Source organism: Meles meles, chromosome 20 (assembly GCF_922984935.1).
Source record: "Meles meles chromosome 20, mMelMel3.1 paternal haplotype, whole genome shotgun sequence".
Classification (NCBI taxonomy): Eukaryota; Metazoa; Chordata; class Mammalia; order Carnivora; family Mustelidae; genus Meles; species Meles meles.
Genome location: NC_060085.1, coordinates 3,348,933 through 3,367,735, shown reverse-complemented (window position 1 = coordinate 3,367,735; position 18,803 = coordinate 3,348,933). Strand labels below are relative to the sequence as shown.

At 55.6% G+C, this 18,803-nt stretch overlaps 1 protein-coding gene across 1 annotated transcript; it reads left to right on the top strand.

Moving 5' to 3' along the window:
- The first annotated feature begins 2,581 nt into the window (after positions 1 to 2,581).
- TICAM1 (toll like receptor adaptor molecule 1) lies at positions 2,582 to 18,599 on the top strand. The gene is made up of 2 exons (XM_045991641.1): positions 2,582 to 2,827; positions 12,061 to 18,599. Exon 2 carries the CDS (start codon positions 12,192 to 12,194, stop codon positions 14,499 to 14,501), a length of 2,310 nt encoding a protein of 769 aa, XP_045847597.1. The 5' UTR covers positions 2,582 to 2,827; positions 12,061 to 12,191; the 3' UTR covers positions 14,502 to 18,599.
- Positions 18,600 to 18,803: the final 204 nt, after the last annotated feature.

Here is an 18,803-nt window from a genome sequence, read left to right as displayed (position 1 = left end):
TGGAATCGAGCCCCGCATGGGGCTCTCTGCTCAGCAGGGAGCCTGCTTCCTCCTCTCTCTGTCTGCTTCTCTGCCCACTTGTGAACTCTGTCTGTCAAATAAATAAATAAATAAAATCTTAAAACAAACAAACATGGGTCGATGATTCCCAAGATGTGTTTGGTGTGGAGGCCAGTATGTAATGAAACTCCAAAAACTGGAGATGGTGGGACAATGGTAGGGGGACCCAAGAGGCAAAAGATGGGCTTAATGCCTTCTCCCTCCCTAGCTCAGGGGCCCCGAAGGTAGGGACCACTTCTTTCTTCCTCCCCAGTGGATCCCCAGAGCCTAGATGTGCCTGGCCGACAGTAGGTGCTCAATAAAATTTCTCTCGCACTAGAACCCACACTAAGTAAGTGCACTAGGTGGGGAGGAATTAGCACTCATTTAACTTCCATTTGCTCCTGCTCTCATGACTTTTTTTTTTTAAAGATTTTATTTATTTTTTTGAGAGTGAAAGAGAGAGCGAGAGGGGAGCAGCAGACTCCCCATGGAGCTGGGAGCCCAATGCGGGACTCCACCCTGGGACTCCGGGATCCTGACATGAGCCAAAGGCAGTTGCTTAACTAACTGAGCCACCCAGGTGCCCCGCTCTCATGACTCTTGACACAAACTTCAGTCTGTGTTCATCCCACGGACCCCGTGGGAACCTGATGATGGAATTCATGAAGTAATGGGGGAAAAAAATCACGTCTTTATTTTCACTGACCGATACTTGCCATTTCCTCAATTATGAATGAAGGCACCGGCAGGACTTGTGACTTTGTCCCCAATAGAAACTCACAGATATTTTCATATTTGATTGCTTTGGTGCAAACACCTCGAAATACGGCAGACACCTGTGATTATTAGATCTTGTCAGTTAATGTGGTGGTAAAAATAAAGGCATAGCCCGAAGCCTTGTTTGTTTTAGCGTGGCTCTACTGGAAAAGGATTTTAAAGCGATTATCTTACAAGTATTAAAAACAATTTTTTAAATTGTGGTAAATACACCTAACATGAAATTTACCACTTTAACCATCTCTAAGCGCACAGCTCCCTGGCACCAAGCACCATCACATTGCATGCAAGCAACCCCACCCTCCGTCTCCAGAACTTTCCATCTTCCCAAACTGAACATCTGTCCCCATGAAACATGGACTCCCCTCCCCCTCCCTCAGCCACTGGCTCCCACCATCTACTTCCTGTTTCTATCAATTTGACTCTTTAGGAACTTCCTGTGAGTGGAATCAGACAGGATTTGTCCTTTTGGGTCTGCCTGATTTCACTGGGTAAAGTGTTCTCAGGGTCCATGCACTGTGTAGCAGATAGCCGATTTCCTTCTTTTTGAAGGCTGAATAATATTCCCACGTATGGATGGACCACACTGTGTTTATCCATTTAGTGATAATGGATCACTAAGTCGTTTAAAAAAATACTTTATTTATTTTTTAAAGATTCTATTTATATGACACACAGAGAGAGAGATCACAAGTAGGCAGAGAGGCAGGCAGACAGAGGGAGAAGCAGGCTCCCCGCTGAGCAGAGAGCCGGATGCCGGGCTCGATCCCAGGACCCTGAGATCACAACCTGAGCCCAAGGCAGAGGCCCAACCCACGGAGCCACCCAGGTACCCCCCGAAAAATATCTTAATAGATGTATTTCAACATAATGGACTTTCTCGAAACTTCTTGTATATTGTTTTACACATCTACAAATGGTACTTTGGGAACATATTCTGAGCTTCTCCAAACTGACCAAGAAACCTGGTCAAAGGCATTATGACTTTCCTAGGTCCTTGTCCGTCAAAATAAACAAACGAATACAAATTATGTTTACAACCATGTTGGTGTAAGGGCAGATATAATCTGGGATGAACCATATTCATTGTTTTCTTTCTGATTTGAAAAGAAATGAAAACGTTTTCGTGGATCCCTAAAAGTGTGATGGTCCCACATTTTAACTATGCCCAATGGACATGTGGGGGCTGGATCTGGGACCCCAAAAATTTAGGACCCCTTATGAATTTTTTAAAAAGATTTTTATTTATTCATTTGACAGACAGAGATCACAAGTAGGCAGAGAGACAGGCAGAGAGAGGAGGAAGCAGGCTCCCCGCTGAGCAGAGAGCCCCATGCGGAGCTGGATCCCAGGTGCGGGGCTTGATCCCAGGTGCGGGGGCTCGATCCCAGGTGCGGGGCTCGATCCCAGGACTCTGAGATCATGACCTGAGCTGACTGACGGCAGAGGCTTTAACCCACTGAGCCACCCAGGCGCGCCCCCCCTTACGAATTTTTAAATGTGTTTGCAGCTTCAAAATATGCCATCTCGGTTGCCCCTCTTCCAGGCACCTGGGGATCCCAAAAGCCAGGGTGGCCGATTTCAGGTCGCTCCCCCCCCCGCAATATTACCGTATCCCCCTGTTCTGTTCCGTGGAAAGCATTATCACCAGTTGAGATGGTCTAATTTTTAAATTGTATTTACTCTCTCCCTAGACGGCGGGCGTCCAGAGGGCAGGGTTCTGCCCCTCTCGTCGTGCCCAGAGTCCGCGCGGGAGGGGTCCAAAGTCCCCGAAGGTGGCAGCTCATGGGGGGCGCTCGGGGCGTCGCAGCGGGGCGCCTCCGGGACTTTCCCCGCCCGACGGGGAAAGTGTGATCTCACCTTCCTGCCCCGCTCCCCGCCGGACGCGGAAGGGGCCGGCGGAGGCCGGGGGTGGAGCCGCCCTCGCGTCTTGGGCGCCCCGCCACCCGCGGGCACCATCGCCAGGCCGCCAGCCCCCGCGCGGAAGATCGATGGAGCGGGACCCCGGGTAGGTGGCAAGGCGGGGAGCGCTGGCCGAGTGGGGGCCGAGTGGGGGCCGAGTGGGGCCGGGGAGGCTGCGGCTCCTGTCTGGAGTTCTCGACCAGCCGCACCCCCTCCCCGGCTCCAGGAGCCCTCGCGCCCCTCAGCGCTCGGCACCCCTCCCGGGTGGGCCTGGTCTTTCCTCCCAGACCCCGATTCCTCCTCGCCGTATTGCTCCCCAGCACCCCAGATCTCTCCCCAGCACCCTGAACTCCTTTCCGACGCCTCGAAGGCCGTCCAACCCCCTCGGATTCCTTCCCACCATCCTGGGTCCCTCCCCAACACCCCAGTTCCTTCCAAACGCCACTGGTTTCTCTCCAGGTCCCCAGATCCCTCCCCCACCCAGAATCCCTCCCTGGCAGCCGGGATTTCTCCCCAACGTCCGGTGCTTCGCCCCAACACCCCGGATTCCTCTCCAGCACCCCTCCCCCACCTCCCTGTTCCGCGCGCGCGCGCTGCGCTTGCTCCGAACTTCTTCAGGCATTTCTCCCGATCGGAGACTTTGCCTCGCGCCGCACCTTCTTCCTGCCCCGCCTGCGCCGCCCCTCCCCCCAGCTCCTTCCGGGCCCGAATCCACTTTTCGCGGGGCTCCCGGGACCCCCTCCCGCGGCGGGAGCGTGCTTTGCCCGGCTCGGGTCCCCATCAGAGAAGATCCGAGAATCTCCAGGCCCCACGCCTCCCCCCCCTTGCGCTGGGGTTTGGGGTCGGCTGCTGCTCCCCGCCTAGGAGCCGTTGCCGGTGGGCCTAGTGCTGGCTGCCGTCACCACTCAAGAGTTGGGGGGCCCCAGGAGATCCTTACGGGACCCCCCCTTCCCTTTCCCTGTGGCCGAAGTAGGAGGAGGAGGTAGGGAGGTCGGGGAGGGGGCGTGGTTGTGACTCCCAGGCAAGCTGGAGGTCCCGGCTGTGGGTTCCAGCCTGCGGGGGTGGGTCGGTGGGTGCAGGGGGCTCCCGCCTGGGCCTCCGTTTCCTCCTCTGGAAAGGGGTGTGTACTCGTCCTTCAGCAAACATTTTTGAAGAACCGGGGACAGAGTGGTGCCCTCGATAAGCAAGAACCGTGATGGGTCGTGGTGATGTGTGCCCGAAGCAGAGAATGGGTATCCCGCAGCTCCTCTGCTGGCCCGGGAAGGGGCCCCACAGAGTCGGTACTCACTGAATAAGGGCGGGTTCCCTGGAGCGAGGCTGCCTGGTTTCAGTCTTTGGCTCCTTTCCACCTGTGTGACCCAGGGCAAGTGTCTCTACCTCTCTGTGCCTCCCTTTCCGGAGTGCACAGGGGCAGTCCAAACAGCCCTAACTTCCAGTGTTCCCATGTGCTTCATCCTGTCCCTGCTGCCTAGTAAGTGCTCAGCAAACTCCTTGTGAGCAAATGCCCCTCTGGTCTCCATAGTTTTCAAAAAGATTCTGGCTGTGTTTTGCCTTCCCTATCGTGTTGTAACATTTTTTAATAAGCCAAAAGCAGAGAATGGTGCCTCGACTCTGCGCGGGTCCTGGTGGGAGCCGATTAGACTTTTTGTCTGGCTGGGGAGAGGATTCAGCAGGAAACATTTATGGAGCGCTCACTGTGTGCCAGGGGCTCTTCGGGTCCATTCATTGATTGATCCCATCGATCAGCATTTATTAAACGCCTCCTGTGTGCCTGTTGTTAGATGCAGCTGTGAACGAGACAAGCGAACACCCCCATTTTAGTGGTCTGACTCAGGTGGCAAGCGACGCGTTCTCAGTGAAGTATGTTGGTAGATCTATAGTGTCAGGGAAGGAGGAGTTGGAAGGAGAAAAATAGAGCAGGGAGTGTGGGGGAGTGGGCTTCAGTTTTAAGCAGGGTGGCCAAGGTTGACCTTGACGAGGAAGTGACATTTGAGCTGAGACCTAAAGGAGGCAAAGGAGCCAGCCTTGCGGCTGTCTAGGGAAGGGTGTCCTAGGCTGAGGGAACAGCAGATGCGAAGGCCCTGAGGCAGGATCCTGAGGCAGGATCCAGCAGAGAGTGGATATTCCGCAGCTTCTCCGTTGGCCTGGCCTGAGGATTCCTCAGATCCAAGTGCCTGTAATGCATGATGGTGCTAGTAGATAGGGGTTCTCAATGCTCCCATTTCAGAGATGAGAACACTGAGGCACCCTTGTGCACATCGGCCTGCCCAAGGGCCTACCTTGGGAGTGGTGGAGCTGAGATCGGAACCCCAAGGGCATTTTTTGCCTGCCATCTGCTCTCCCATGCCCTGGAGGTGACTCATTTCAGGTGGGCGTCACATGGATGAGGCAGACGTTGGTTCTCAGATGAGGACAGCCGCTGCCCTGTTCTCCCAGACTACGTTGTTGCCAGCGGCGGGGTTGGAGAACTCTTTTTGAAATTTTTTCCTTTTATTTTTTTTTAATTTTTTTTAAATATTTTATTTATTTGACAGAGAGAAATCACAACTAGGCAGAGAGGCAGGCAGAGAGAGAGGAGGAAGCAGGCCCCCCGCAGAGCAGAGAGCCCGAAGCTTGGCCCGATCCCAGGACCCCTGGATCATGACCTGAGCCGAAGGCAGAGGCCTTAACCCACTGAGCCACCCAGGCGCCCCTCCTTTTATTATTTTAAAAGCCTTTATTTATTTATTGGAGAGAGTGAAAGAGAGCATGAAAAGGGTGAGGGGGGTTGGAAGGCGCAGAGGGAGAGGGAGAAGCAGACTCCCTGCTGAGCTTGGATTTTTCCCCCCACCCCAAAGCAGGGATCAGTCCTAGGATCCTGGGATCATGACCTGAGCCGAAGGCGTGCTTCCAATCGACTGAGTCACCCAGGTGCCCTGAACTTTTTCTCTTTTAATTTATTTATGTACAACCTGAATTCAGAATAGGACATAAATCTGAAGTCTTGAACTTGATGAATTTTCAGAGCAAACGCAATACAAAACAGAACGTGACATCCAGCCCCGCCCTCCCTGTGCCCTCTCCCAGGTGCTGTGCTTCTGCACATTTTATCTGCCGTGCCTTTTATCTCTTAAAAATTGGAGGGCACATGGGGTGCCTGGGTGGCTCAGTTGGTTGAACTGCCTTCGGCTGGGGTCATGATCCCAGAGTCCTGGGATGGAGCCCCATATCGGGCTCCCTGCTTGGTGGGAGGAGCCTGCTTCTCCCTCTCCCTCTGCTGCTCCCCCTGCTTGTGCTCTCGTGCATGCTCTCTCTCTCTCAAACAAATTAATAAAATCTTGAAACAAAGATTGGCGGGCACATGCCAACACATCTGGGCTTTTCTCCTTTTAAGCTGTGTACACAGCTGCTCCCAGGAGCCCTCGGGAGGTGGAAAGAATGGTAGATCTGGGACTCGTTGCTGTTGAGGGAGGATATCAGACCATATTCGAGTAGCGATCTTGCTAATTTCGGAAGGACTTGAGGGTGGGTCGTGCAGGAGTCGAACTTGAACGTTTTATCCTGTTACACAGCTGGCGGAGTTCCCTTCACCGCTAGGAGGAGCTGTAGGTCTCTGCGTCTCGTGGCTCCTTGCACCTGTAACCCTCTACCCAGTCTCCCTCCCGGTAGGTAGCCAAAAACACAGCCTGTAAGCAGCACACAAAAGCAGCATTTCCTGTGTCAAAAACGCGATGATCCCAGCCTTACTGGGTCATGGTGCCAACGTGTGAATCTTCGATGTCCCGCGGAAACATAACGTGGGGTGCCTATCCCATTTTCCACTCCCCAGCAGCGATATTAACAAAAGGAAAAGTGAAGCAGGTCAAATCCATTCTCTCCATGCATTTTAGGTATCATAATAGAACCAACGTGTAACCGATGCAAAACATTACTAATGAGGCATCTTACCTCTCTTGTGTGTGTGTGTGTGTGTGTGTGTGTGTGTACACACGTTGATTCTTCAAAATCTGGTGTGTCTTTTACCGGACCTGGATTCCCGTGCTGTATTTCCAACAGTTTCCAAGTGGAATCTGGTCCTTCCAGAACAAGACTGCGTTTAACGGGGACAGAATATTTGAGGCTTCCTCGGCTTACCATTTTCAATTTGGATTAATTAAAAATGAACCCAGTTTCAAATTTGGTTTCTCCTTAGCAGCAGTGGTGACATTTTTAATGCTCAGTAGCCACGCGGCCATGCCTTAAAATACAGAGGAGGAGGCGGCTTACACACCAGAAATGTATCTTCTCGGGGCTCTGGCAGTTTGAGAGGAAGCTGCAGGCAGGTTTGGTTCCTTCCGGGGTGTCTCTCCTGGCTGTGCAGACGCTGTGTCCTCACCGGTCTTGACACCGTGCGCGTCTGTGTCCCCCCCTCCTCTTCCTGCAAGGAGACCGGTCACACTGGATTCGGATCCACACTGATGACGTCATTTTAACGTTAGCACCCCTGTAAAGACCCCAGTCCCAAATGCATTTCACATTCTGAGCTCCCGGGAGTTAGGGTTCCAACCTGGGAATTCTTCAGAGTGACACAATTTGGGGTAACAGCCTGTTGAGCTTTGCAGTAATTGTATGGGCTAGGGAGAGAGTTGGGTTGTGTGGCTGCAGGCACACGTGTGTGCACCAGTGGCTTTCAGTCCGTCTTAGTTGCGCTACCTTAGTCAAGCTTGCCCCTTGGAGTGCGGGAAAGATCACATAGCTCTTTCCCGTAAAGGGCCAGAGAGTGAGTATTTTCAGCGCTGCAAGCCGCAACTCGCTACCCTAACATCAAGAGTCGCACGCTCTACTGACTGAGCCAGCCGGGCACCCCATCGTCAAGCTAATCTTGATTTTTTAAAAAATCTGCAAATAAAATAAAATGGAAAAAAAAGTCTGGAGGAGGACAGGGAATGAGCGGTGGGAGTACCTGGTAAAAGCTTTGCAGGCAGAGGGGCAGCCAGTACAAAGGTCCTGAGGCAGGACCGTGGCTGGCGAGTTGAAGAACAGCAGAAGAGGGGCGCCTGGGTGGCTCAGTGGTTTAAGCTGCTGCCTTCGGCTCAGGTCATGATCTCAGGGTCCTGGGATCGAGTCCCACATCGGGCTCTCTGCTCAGCGGTGAGCCTGCTTCCCTCTCACTCTCTCTGTCTGCCTCTCTGCCTACTTATGATCTCTCTCTGTCAAATAAATAAATAAAATCTTTAAAAAAAAAAAAAAAAAAAAAAAAAAAAAAAAAAGAACAGCAGAAGACCGGTGGCCTCGAGTAGGTCCTCAATTGAGCGGACCCATGGCTTATACGTTATCTGGACATATACCCGCTTTTTTACCCTGTTATGTATGTATCATATACATATCATGTAAAGATCATGCCCACTGGACTGTCATCTCCAAGAGGAAAGAGTCAGTTTCTGTTTTCTTCTCTCTGACCTGGTGGGTTCAGCAGAGCCTGCTACTTGGCAGATGCTGGAAAGTTCCTCGTTGAATGAATGTTTTCCTTGCTCCTTCTTACACGCTTCGCTATTTATCATGCAACAAATAGCGTTTGGAGTTTTCACTTTGCATATTGCCTACCTTTTTTTTTTTTTAAGGTCACAGGTGTCTTCAAAATATTTGAGGAGCGCCTGGGCTGGCGCAGTCGATTGGGCATCTGATTCTTGGTTTCGGCTCAGGTCGTGATCTCAGGGTCCTGAGATCGAGCCCCATGGGGGGCTCTGTGCTCAGCATGGAGCCCGCTTGAGAGCCTCTCTCTTCCTTTCTCTCTGCCCCTCCCCCTGCTCAAGTGCTCTTTCTCCCAAGTAAATCAATAAATCATTTTTTTTAAAGATTTTATTTATTTGACAGAGAGAGACACAGTAGAGAGGGAACACAAGCAGGGGGAGTGGGAGAGGGAGAAGCAGGCTTCCCACTGAGCAGGGAGCCCAGTGTGGGACTCGATCCCAGGACCCTGAGATCATGACTGGAGCCGAAGGCAGACGCTTAATGACTGAGCCACCCAGGTGCCCCTCAATAAATCTTAAAAAAAAAAAAAATTGAATTGATTGCCAACTTGGCAAAACTTAGCAGTGTCCTAAAACTCTGCATTTCTGGCTTCTCTTGAAGTATTCACCGATGTGGTCCCGTGGAGCTGTTTTTCTTTGTGGCAACACACATAAGCCACAGCCAGCGCACTGAGACAGGTTTAAGGTGGTTTAAAATTTCAGGTCCCCCCTCCCTCTGTGTGAAAGCCCAATTCCTCCCCCCACGGCCCACACAGCCCTGCAGGACCCACCGGTTCCTCTCCCTGCCCTCCCCTCCTCCCTCTCTCCCCCTTGCTCACTCAGCCAAGCGGGCATCCTCGCTTCTCCTCCATCAATCCTGACTGGTCCTGCCCCTGGGCCTTTGTACATGCTGTTTCCCCTCTGCCTGGAACTCTCTTCCCTCAGGTGTCTCTCTGGGTCCCATTCGTATGTCCTGTTGAAATTTCTCTTGTCATCGAGGCCTTCTTGAACCACGTTATTTAAAACTGTGAACACCCCCATCCCTGAATCTTAGGGTTCGTGACCCTCCTTCCTGTCTCATGTTTCTCCTTGGTGTTTATTCCCATCTGATGTGCTGTGAATGGCATTCATTTGTTGGTTGTCTGTCCTCCACATGAGGAAGTCAGCTGCATTTGGGAAGATCTGTGCTGTTTTTCTCCCCGGCCCCTCCCCCGGCCCGTACATCTGCATGTCAGCATCTTGGGCCACTTCTATTTCTGAAACAGCCAGACAACCACTTGCCCCTCTACATCCTTCCCCCCAGCACCGCTCCCCCTGCCCCTTCTTGGCCACTTCTCTTCTGCCCTGCTCAGGGGGCAGCTCAGTCCTGTCCCCCTTGCATTCTGCCCCCATTCCTGGTGCCGGTTCTCCCCGTGCTCTCTCTGGCCTGCATCTGACCTTTCTGGAATCTTGGACCTTGGCCCTGGAACCCTAGTGGGCTGTATCTACTCAAAATGAATTAAAACAAGGGCGCCTGGGTGGCTCAGTGGATTAAGCCGCTGCCTTCGGCTCAGGTCATGATCTCAGGGTCCTGGGATCGAGCCCCGCATCAGGCTCTCTGCTCCACAGGGAGCCTGCTTCCTCCTCTCTCTCTGCCTGCCTCTCTGCCTGCTTGTGATCTCTCTCTCCGTCAAATAAATAAATAAAATCTTAAAAAAAAAATGAATTAAAACAAAACAAAACCCTGAATCACTTTTGCACTGAGTCTGTGATTCATGGTCTGTGATCCATGAGTCAGCTTTGGCTCTAGACCAGGTCTTCAGTGACGGGGTCATTTTCTCTTGGGGTGCCATCCTGGGCACTGCTCGAGGGAGGGGAAGTGAGCAGGATCCCTGGCCTCATCTATGCGATGCCAGGCGCCCCTTTCCCTGTGGTTGTGACAACCACTGATGTCCCCCGATGTGGCCAAGGGTTGGGGGTTGGCAGTCGGAGGTGTTCTTGGTTGAGAAACACGGCTCTGGGCTTCGCAGGTGTCGTTGTGGGCACCAGGGTGGACCAGACAGAAGTCCCAGCCCAGCTGAAGGGCACGTAAAGGCTTCTGTCTCCTGGGATGGATCTGAACGTGTGTGTTTTTTTCCTAAGACTGATTACGATGTGCTTTGAGCACCTGGCGACCTCAGTTACGGGATTTGGAATATTCCCCCCCAGCAACCTGTTGCATGCCCTTGGGAAAGGCCTTTTTTTCTTTTCTTTTTTTTTTTTAAAGATTTTATTTATTTATTTGAGAGACTAACTGAGAGAGAGAGAGAACAAGAGAGCAGAGGAGCAGTAGAGGGAGAGGGAGAAGCAGACTTCCTGCGTGGGCTCCCCGTGGGGCTCGATCCCAGGACCCCGGGACCATGACCTGAGCCCAAGGCAGATGCTTCACTGATTGACGCCACCCAGGTGCCCTGAAAGGCCTTTTCCTGTGCCTGTTTTTTCTTTCTTTTGGTTTTTTTTTTAAGATTTTATTTATTTATTGGACAGAGAGAGATACAGCGAGAGAGGGATACATAAGCAGCGGGAGGGGGAGAGGAAGAAGCAGGTTTTCTGCTGGGAAGGAAGCCCAACGCGGGGCTCGATCCCAGAACCCTGGGATCACAACCTGAGCCAAAGGCAGACACTTAACGACTGAGCCCCCCAGGCGCCCCTGTGCCTGTTTCTTCATCCATAACATCGGCAGGATATCAGTGATGGCCTCATTCATTCATTGCACGAGGTTAGGTCCCCGTTCTGTGGCTCAGCAAACCAGCAGTGGTAGGCGAGGCGAGTTCCTGTCCTCGGACCCTCGTTGGTCAGGAGGCAGATGGCAAATGGGAAGATTCTAATGCAAGAAAAGTTCACCCAGTAACACGCTGGGGGAGGGGGGACAAGGTGACTGGGAGGGGCGGACTGGGAAGGACAGCCGGCACATGCCTCAGAGCTGAATAATGAGACAGCCGTCCCTCAGGCAAAGGTCTGAGGAAGGAGCCCTCCAAGCAGAGGGAACCCAGAAGAAAGCCAGTGTCTTTTTTTTTTTTTAAAAGATTTTATTTATTTATTTGACAGACAGAGATCACAAGCAGGCAGAGAGAGAGGAAGGGAAGCAGGCTCCCTTCTGAGCAGAGAGCCCCATGCGGGGCTCGATCCCAGGACCCTGGGATCGTGACCTGAGCTGAAGGCAGAGGCTTAACCCACTGAGCCCCCCAGGCGCCCCAAGCCAGAGTCTTATAACCTGATGTCCCTAGTGACCGCTCATCACTTCCGCCGAAGTCCATCAGTCACCGAGGTTGGCTCTGGCTCTCCGCTGGAGGGGCCGCCCTGGGCCGTGAATACCAGGTTGGAGGTCCCCGAGGGGCATCCGGGAGCCCCATCACCTCCCTAGTGAACAGGGACTGAGTGCCGACTGACTTCCGGTCATCGGGCTCGGAACTGTCCAAACGTGAAGGCAGCACAATTCCCTGAACCGATCCCACAAGTAAGCTTATAATTATTCCTAACAGACAGTATATTCTTGTGGTTGGGCCCTCAGCCTCTGGAGCCGGACTTCGTGGGTGCAAATCCCAGCTCTGTCCCCCACGAGCTGTGCGACTTGGGGCAAGCGACCTCCCTTCTCTGGCACGCTTTTTTTTCACGAGCAAGTGGGGAAAATAGTAGTGTCTATGTCTTGGGTGACACCAGGCAAGCGCCAACCGCTGTCCTCTTGCAGGAGGGGAAATGGAGGCCGGGCGGGGGTGGGGGCGTGGCAGGGAGCTTTCCCAAGGTCACCCTGATGTGTGGCGGTGGCCCCGGAGGGCAGGCAGGTGGCGGAGTGCCGGCCGCCTCCTGGAGCCGCCCCCTTTCTGGAGGTGACCGTGTTGCTCTTGCTTCACAGGTCTACGGCCGTGTCCCCCATGAGACTCGGTATGGTGAGCCCGTAGGGGACTCCGAGCATGCGGGAAGGCCGGTGCTGTGGAACATGCCTCCGCCGCCCAGCGCTTCTGCTTCCCAGGGCCGCACCCACCCATGCCCATGGCCTGCGCGGGCCTGTCGCTCTCCAGCGCCTTTGACATCCTAGGTGCCGCAGGCCAAGGCAAGCTCCTGCATCTGAAGCACAAGCTGAAGGCCCTGCGGCCGGGCTGCAGGGGGGCGGACCTCCTGCACGCCATGGTGCTCCTGAAGCTGGGCCAGGAGACTGAGGCCAGGATCTCCCTGGAGGCACTGAAGGCGGATGCAGTGGCGCGGCTGGTGGCCCGCCAGTGGGCCGGCATGGACGGCACCGAGGCCCCCGAGGAGCCCCCAGACTTGTCCTGGGCAGTTGCCCGGGTGTACCACCTGCTGGCCGAGGAGAAGCTGTGCCCGGCCACTATGCGGGACACAGCCTACCGGGCCGCCCTCCATACTTTCCGCTCCAGGGACGACCACCGGCTCGCCGAGCTCCAGGGAGAGGCCCAGGACCGGTGTGGGTGGGGCATCATCGGGGACCCGGGGAGCTTCCAACCCCTTCACTCTGACCTGGGCTGCTTGGCAGCCTCCTCGGTGTCGCCCTCGGGCACCCGCAGCCTCCCGCAGCCCATAGAGCACCTGTCGGGCTGGAGCAGAGGGCGCTCCCTGAGATCCACCGGCAGCCCCGCCTCCCTGGCCAGCAATCTGGAAATCAGCCAGTCGCCTACCCTACCCTTTCTCAGCCACCCCCGCAGCTGCCATGGGCCCAGCAAGCTGTGTGACGAGCCCCAGGCCAGCCCGGTGCCCGAGCCTGCCCCCACGGGCGGCCAGGAGCCTGAGGAGGTGAGCTGGCCACCGTTGGAAGAGACGGTCAGGCCCCCATCCACGGAGACGGCCAGCCCCCCACGGAGGGAGACCGTCAGCCCCTCATCTGGGGAGAGTGCCAGCCCCCCATTGGGGGAGTCTGACCGCCCCCCATCGGGGGAGAGTGACAGCTCCCCGGTGCTACCAAGCAGCCCAGTCTCTAGGCTTACTGAACTGGCCCCAGATGCAAGCCATGCTGGCCAGCCAGACTCCCCCAGAGCTCTGGAAATCAGCACCCACTACCCCGTGGAGTGCACGGAAGAGTTGGGAGGCCGGAAATCTCTCTCCTTGGCCTCCAGAAACTCTTGCCCTGACAAGGACCAGAGCCCACTCCCACTTCCTGTAGAAGATACGGCTTCCCGGGTCGCCAGCCCGCGCCCACCCATGCCGCCAGCCCCGCCCACGTCCTCTCCCAGCCCTCGTCCGTCCACCCTTCCTTCCCCCGGCCTGGCGTCCAGCCCCTGCCCCCCTTCTCCCGAGCTGGAGTCAGAGCAGAAATTCTATAACTTCGTGGTCCTGCACGTCGCCGCGGACGAACACATCGCCCTGCGGGTCCGGGAGAGGCTGGAGGCCCTCGGGGTGCCCGACGGGGCCACCTTCTGCGAGGATTTCCAGGTGCCCGGGCGGGGCGAGCTGCACTGCCTGCAAGACGCCATCGACCACTCGGCCTTCACCATCCTCCTGCTCACCCCCAGCTTCGACTGCCACCTGGGCCGCCACCAGGCCAGCCAGTCGCTGATGAGCAGCCTCACGCGGCGCGGGTGGCAAGACTGCGTGATCCCCTTCCTGCCGCGGGAGAGCTCCCGGGCCCGGCTGAGCCCGCACACGTCCAGCCTGCTCACCGGCCTGGTGTGGCTGGACGAGCACTCCCAGATCTTCGCCAGGAGGGTGGCCAACACCTTCAAGCCGCAGAGGCTACGAGCCCGCAAGGCCCAGTGGAAGAAGGAGCAGGAAGTCCGGGCCCTGCAGGAGCAGCGCCAGCACCTGGAGGGCGAGCGGCAGCAGGTGGCCAAGCTGAACGCCGCCTACTCGGCCTACGTCCAGAGCTGCTGGAGCTGGCAGGAGCAGATGGAGGCCCTGCGGGCGGCCTTCGGGAGCCACATGCCATTTGGGACACAGATGCCCCCCGGGGGCCCAGGGCCTCTGGGCGCCCCCCCGCCCTTTCCTTCCTGGCCTGGCCACCAGCCGCCCCCGGAGCCCGCGTGGGTGGCTGGCTCGCCCGCACCGGCCTTCCCACCGTCCCCGGCCTTCCCGCCGCACCCCGCCTTCCCGCCGCCCCCCGCCTTCCCGTCGCCCCCGGCCTTCCCGTCGCCCAGCCCCGGGCCCCCCCAGAGCCCCGGGCTGCAGCCCCTGATCATCCATCACGCCCAGATGGTGCAGCTGGGCCTCCACAACCACATGTGGAACCAGAGGGGGACCCAGGCGCCCGAGGACAAGACGCAAGGGACAGAGGGACCGGGTGGCGGGCAGGAGGACCCGGACCTTGGGGGCGCCCCCACCGTTTCCAGAGGGGGCAGAGGAGCGTGACGTCGGCCGCCGCTCGGCGGAAACCGTGCAAAGGGGGCCCCGATGACTCGGGCGCGCGCTGTACGGAGCTGCACGTGGCGTTTTCGGATTCTGCCCTGGGTGGTGGTGCGGGGAGCGGGCGGGGGATGTGGCTCTCGTGCTTTAACTGCGATAAATATTTATTGACTGTTTCTGCGGTGCCGATCTCCTCTGCGAGACGACTTCCGGTCCGAAAACACCGAACCCGAGGAGAGGAGCGGGCTTCTCCGCGAGTGAGGCAGGGACGGGTCACAGTGTGCGGTTTCTTGCATATCATTGGCCAGAGCTAGTCACGTGGTACCTCAGGTGCAAGGGACGTTGGGAAATGTAGTCTTCTGCCGGGCCAGATGCTTTGCTTAAAGTTTTGGTTCTAATACAAGAGAACAGGGAAAGAAAAGACACAGGGGACATTTAGCACCTGCTGCTGTAGCCCCTTTTTTTTTTTGAGCTTCTTTTGGCCGCGGGGTCCTGCTTTGGTATGTCGTGCCCCCCCCTTAGATCTGACCACGTGATCTTGGGAAAGGGCCTTGGGCTCTCTGAGCCTCCAGTTCTCATCTGAGAAGTGGGTGTGGTGTTTCAAGGTCAGCAGATCCTCTGCGCGAGACACGGAAGCTCGCAGTGTAAGTGCTCATTAACTGCAGGCCTGGGGGGGAGGGGGTTAATCTTTTCTCAGCGTCACAGACCTTTGAGAAAGATCAGCATTAACACTTGTTAGTCTTTAAAGATCTAAACGTATTTTATTTTGTTTTCATTTTTTAAAGTAATCTCTGCATCCAACGGGGCTCCGACTCAGGACCCTGAGATCAAAAGTCACATACTCCACCCACTGAGCCAGCCCCGCCCTTCTGAACCTATTTTAATCTCTCAAATTGACCTCTCCCAGGGTAGAAGCTTATATTGTTGGGCTCATTTTAGGGATAGGGCAAATGGGCTCAAAGGGGTGAATTTGAGTCCCCACTGGTCACACAGGTCAGAAGTGGAGGAATTATAATTTCTGAGAGAAGGAGTGCAGGAAGGGTGAACTCCAGCCGCCAGAGTGAGGAAGCTGCCGGCCCCTCCTACACAACATGCTCAATCATAATGCTCAAACATTAACTTGCAAGCCCTTTCCTCGGTTTCCTGAGGCCCCAGAGGGCGGGCGTGGCGGGTCTGGCTGAGTCACCCACCCGTCAGATACCACTGGTTATTTTAGCCGCTGACTCAGATTTTGTTGGGTGTCAGCTTTCTGGAGTCTCCCGGGCACTGAAGTGAAACCGAGGGAGGAACCTGGGACTGGCTTCCAGGGTGGGTGGAGGTGGGCTGGGTTTGTGGACAGATGGTTGTCTGATAGTGGAGGCCAGAGCTAGCTGCAAGTAACTGGATGATGGTGGTGAACAGGCCATTTGTTCATGTGAACATTTATTGAGCGCCTACTGTGTACCCAGATTGACCCAGGCACTGGAGCGCAGTAGGAGCAAAGGCAGAGGCAATCTATCCCTTGCTCTTCTTTTAGTTGGAGGTGGGGGGGAGGGGACAGTGGCTGAGTCATCACATGAAATGAGATAATTTCAGAAGTGAAGGGATATCAGAAGAAATGAATGGTGAGATGGGAGGGTCCTAGGTGGGAAAACTTTGGCCCGAGTGGCCAGGGAGGGCCTCTCTGAGGAGGTGGTGTTAGAGCCAAGAGGAGCTGGCCATGATGAGACTAGCTTGAGGACCAGGGTGATTTTCTGGGCAGAGCCAACACAGCTGTGCAAAGGTCCTGGGGCAGGGGCCTGCTAGGCATGTTAGAGGAGGGGCCAGGATGCCTGTGTGGCTGGAGGAGAACGAGAGAGGGAGGAGGGCAGGGCAGGGAGGGGACGGTAGCAGGTTCCTGCTGGGCCTCGCGGGCCTCGGGGAGGACTTGGGCTTTTCCCTCAGGGAGGTGGTGTCCCTGAAAGGCTGTGGGCCTAAGCCGGCAGGAGCTGACTCAAGTGTTCATTGGCGCTCTCTGGTGACTGCTCTGGGAAGGCCAGGGCCAGAAGTTGGGGGGCCCAGCCCAGAGCCTGGCCTGGGGCCAGAGCAGTGGCAACAGAGCAGGTCCAGGCCAGCCTTGATGGGGGCTGGACCCAGGTGGAGACAGAGGAGGGACAAATGGGGACATTCAGAGCGTGAGTCTTTATTTCATCCCTGAGACATTGTGAGACGTGGGACAAGTCACAGCCCTTTTCTGGGTCTCATCTTTCCCATCCATACACCGACCTAGTGACTTCAGGTCTGGAAGTCCAGTACTTTGGATGTCCCCGTGTCACTGCGGCATACTTAAAGGACAGGAGTTTTGAAAGCCCTGGGCTGAGGCTTTTACATCCTGGCCGAGCTTATTTTATCCTCCCAACAGCCCAGGAGCCGAGACTATCTCTGTCCCCAGTTTACAGATGAGGAAACTAAGGCCCAGAGAGGGGAAGTCACTTATCCAAGGTCACACAGCACATAAGTAGCCACTGGGGGCAGAGGAAGGAGACAGCCGTCTCTACTGGCTTCTAGCCCCTATGGAGACTGTGCGGACGGCTCATTCATGACCTCCACTGTTTTCTTTTTATTCTGTGAAATAGTCGTGTCCCTCTCCTGGCTCCTGCATCTGTCTGGGTCACGGTAGTGTCCCCAGCGCCCAGCGTGCGGTAATTGCTCTGTAAGTGAATCCTTCTGAGGAACAGTATTCGGAGCATCTGAGGTGGGCAGGCCTATGCGGGACGCTGGGGTTCACAGGGCAGTGGATGGAGAGGATGTGGACTCCTCCCTCTCCGTACCCAAACCACATTTATTGAGCGCCTACTGGGTGCAGCCCCTGTGGGCACAGTGGTGACCATGTGGTCACCATCCCCCCAAGGTGACCCGAGACAACTCCGTCCTGTTCTCCCAGGGCTCCAGGTCAGCTGCCAGAGACAGAAACAGTGACAGGGGATTAGTCCTGTGGTGAAGAAGTGTAGGGGCCTACTGAGGCCCAAAGGCGACCGCTGACCAGCCTGGGGGGATTAAGAGAAGTTTCTGGAAGGAGGAAGTAAGCGGAGCCCTGAGTCGTATGTTGGAATGAGCCGTGGGCTGGGAAGAGAGTTCCTGGAGGTGTGCACAGCACGAGCAAAGGCCCAGAGGCGAGAAGGCGGGCTAGGACAATTCCAGCCACAGCCCTGGGTCCCCGGAGCTGGAGGATCAACCGCAAGTCCTGTTGCCCTAGCGCCCCCTGGTGGCCACCACCGCTCCAAGGTGGCCACCAGGCCTGGAGTGTTTCCTGGGAAACCCCCTGTCCCCGCTAAGACAAACAGCCTCAACGAAAAACAGGGGGGAATTTTTTGAAAATTTCCCCTTCTTCAAAAACTGGGAAACACGAATCGGTAACATGATTTGTTTTCGGAGGTTCATAGCTTTGTCCCTGCTTGGAATGATGTCTTTCTGGGATGATTAGATCTTGTACAAATGTCCTCCCGCTCTCTGGGCCCAGAGACGGCAACGCATTGCCCAGTGTCACCTGGTGCGTGCGTGGCTGCCACCAGGCCTCGGACAGAACTTGAGGGATTTTGAGTTTCTGCATCTCCGGTGCGATCTCGATGGCCCACCAGAGGGCGCCCGTGAGCACCTCCTCCGCCCGCAGTCCTCCAGGGCTCCCACCTCTCTGGGGTACAAGCAGGAGTCCTTCTTGCCGCCTCCAAGGCCCGGCTCGACCTGCACTCCCCACCGCTCCCTCTCCCCCCCCACCCTCACCTACCTAGTCTGTACGAGCCACATGGGCCTCAACACACCAGATGTGGTCCTGCCCCAGGACCTTTACATGGGTGGTTCCCTCTACTTGGAATGTCCTTCCTCCAGAAGCCCACGTAGTCCCTCCTCACCTCCTCCAGATTTTGGCTCAGATGTCATCCTCTTACTGGAGGCTTCTCTGAGCGCCCCATCTAAAATCATTTACAGCCTTGTCTACCAGATCCTCCCATCCCGCCCCCCCCCCCCAGCTTTCTTTTGGTCTCACTTTGAGGCAAAAAGCAGTGAGTCACGTATTCACTGAGTACATTATCATCTGCCTTCCCAGGAGGATAGGGATTTTTTCTGTTGATTTCACTGCTGGACCCCGGTACCTGGCACACAGCAGGTGCTTAATAAATGAACGTAAATCAACGCAAATCTTTTTATCTTTAAAATAACCTCTTTGTTCTGTTTCCCGCCTCCCTGCTGGTGAACGAACTGTTCATTCGCTTTGTCTTCTGTTCATTGAACAGTATGTATCGAGCACCTAATGTATGCCAGGGATGGTTTCAGAGTTGGTGGACAAAGTGTTGA

Coding starts and splice junctions, on each gene's coding strand:
- TICAM1 (XM_045991641.1), top strand. CDS start 12,192: ATGCCCATGGCCTGCGCGGGCCTGTCGCTCTCCAGCGCCTTTGACATC.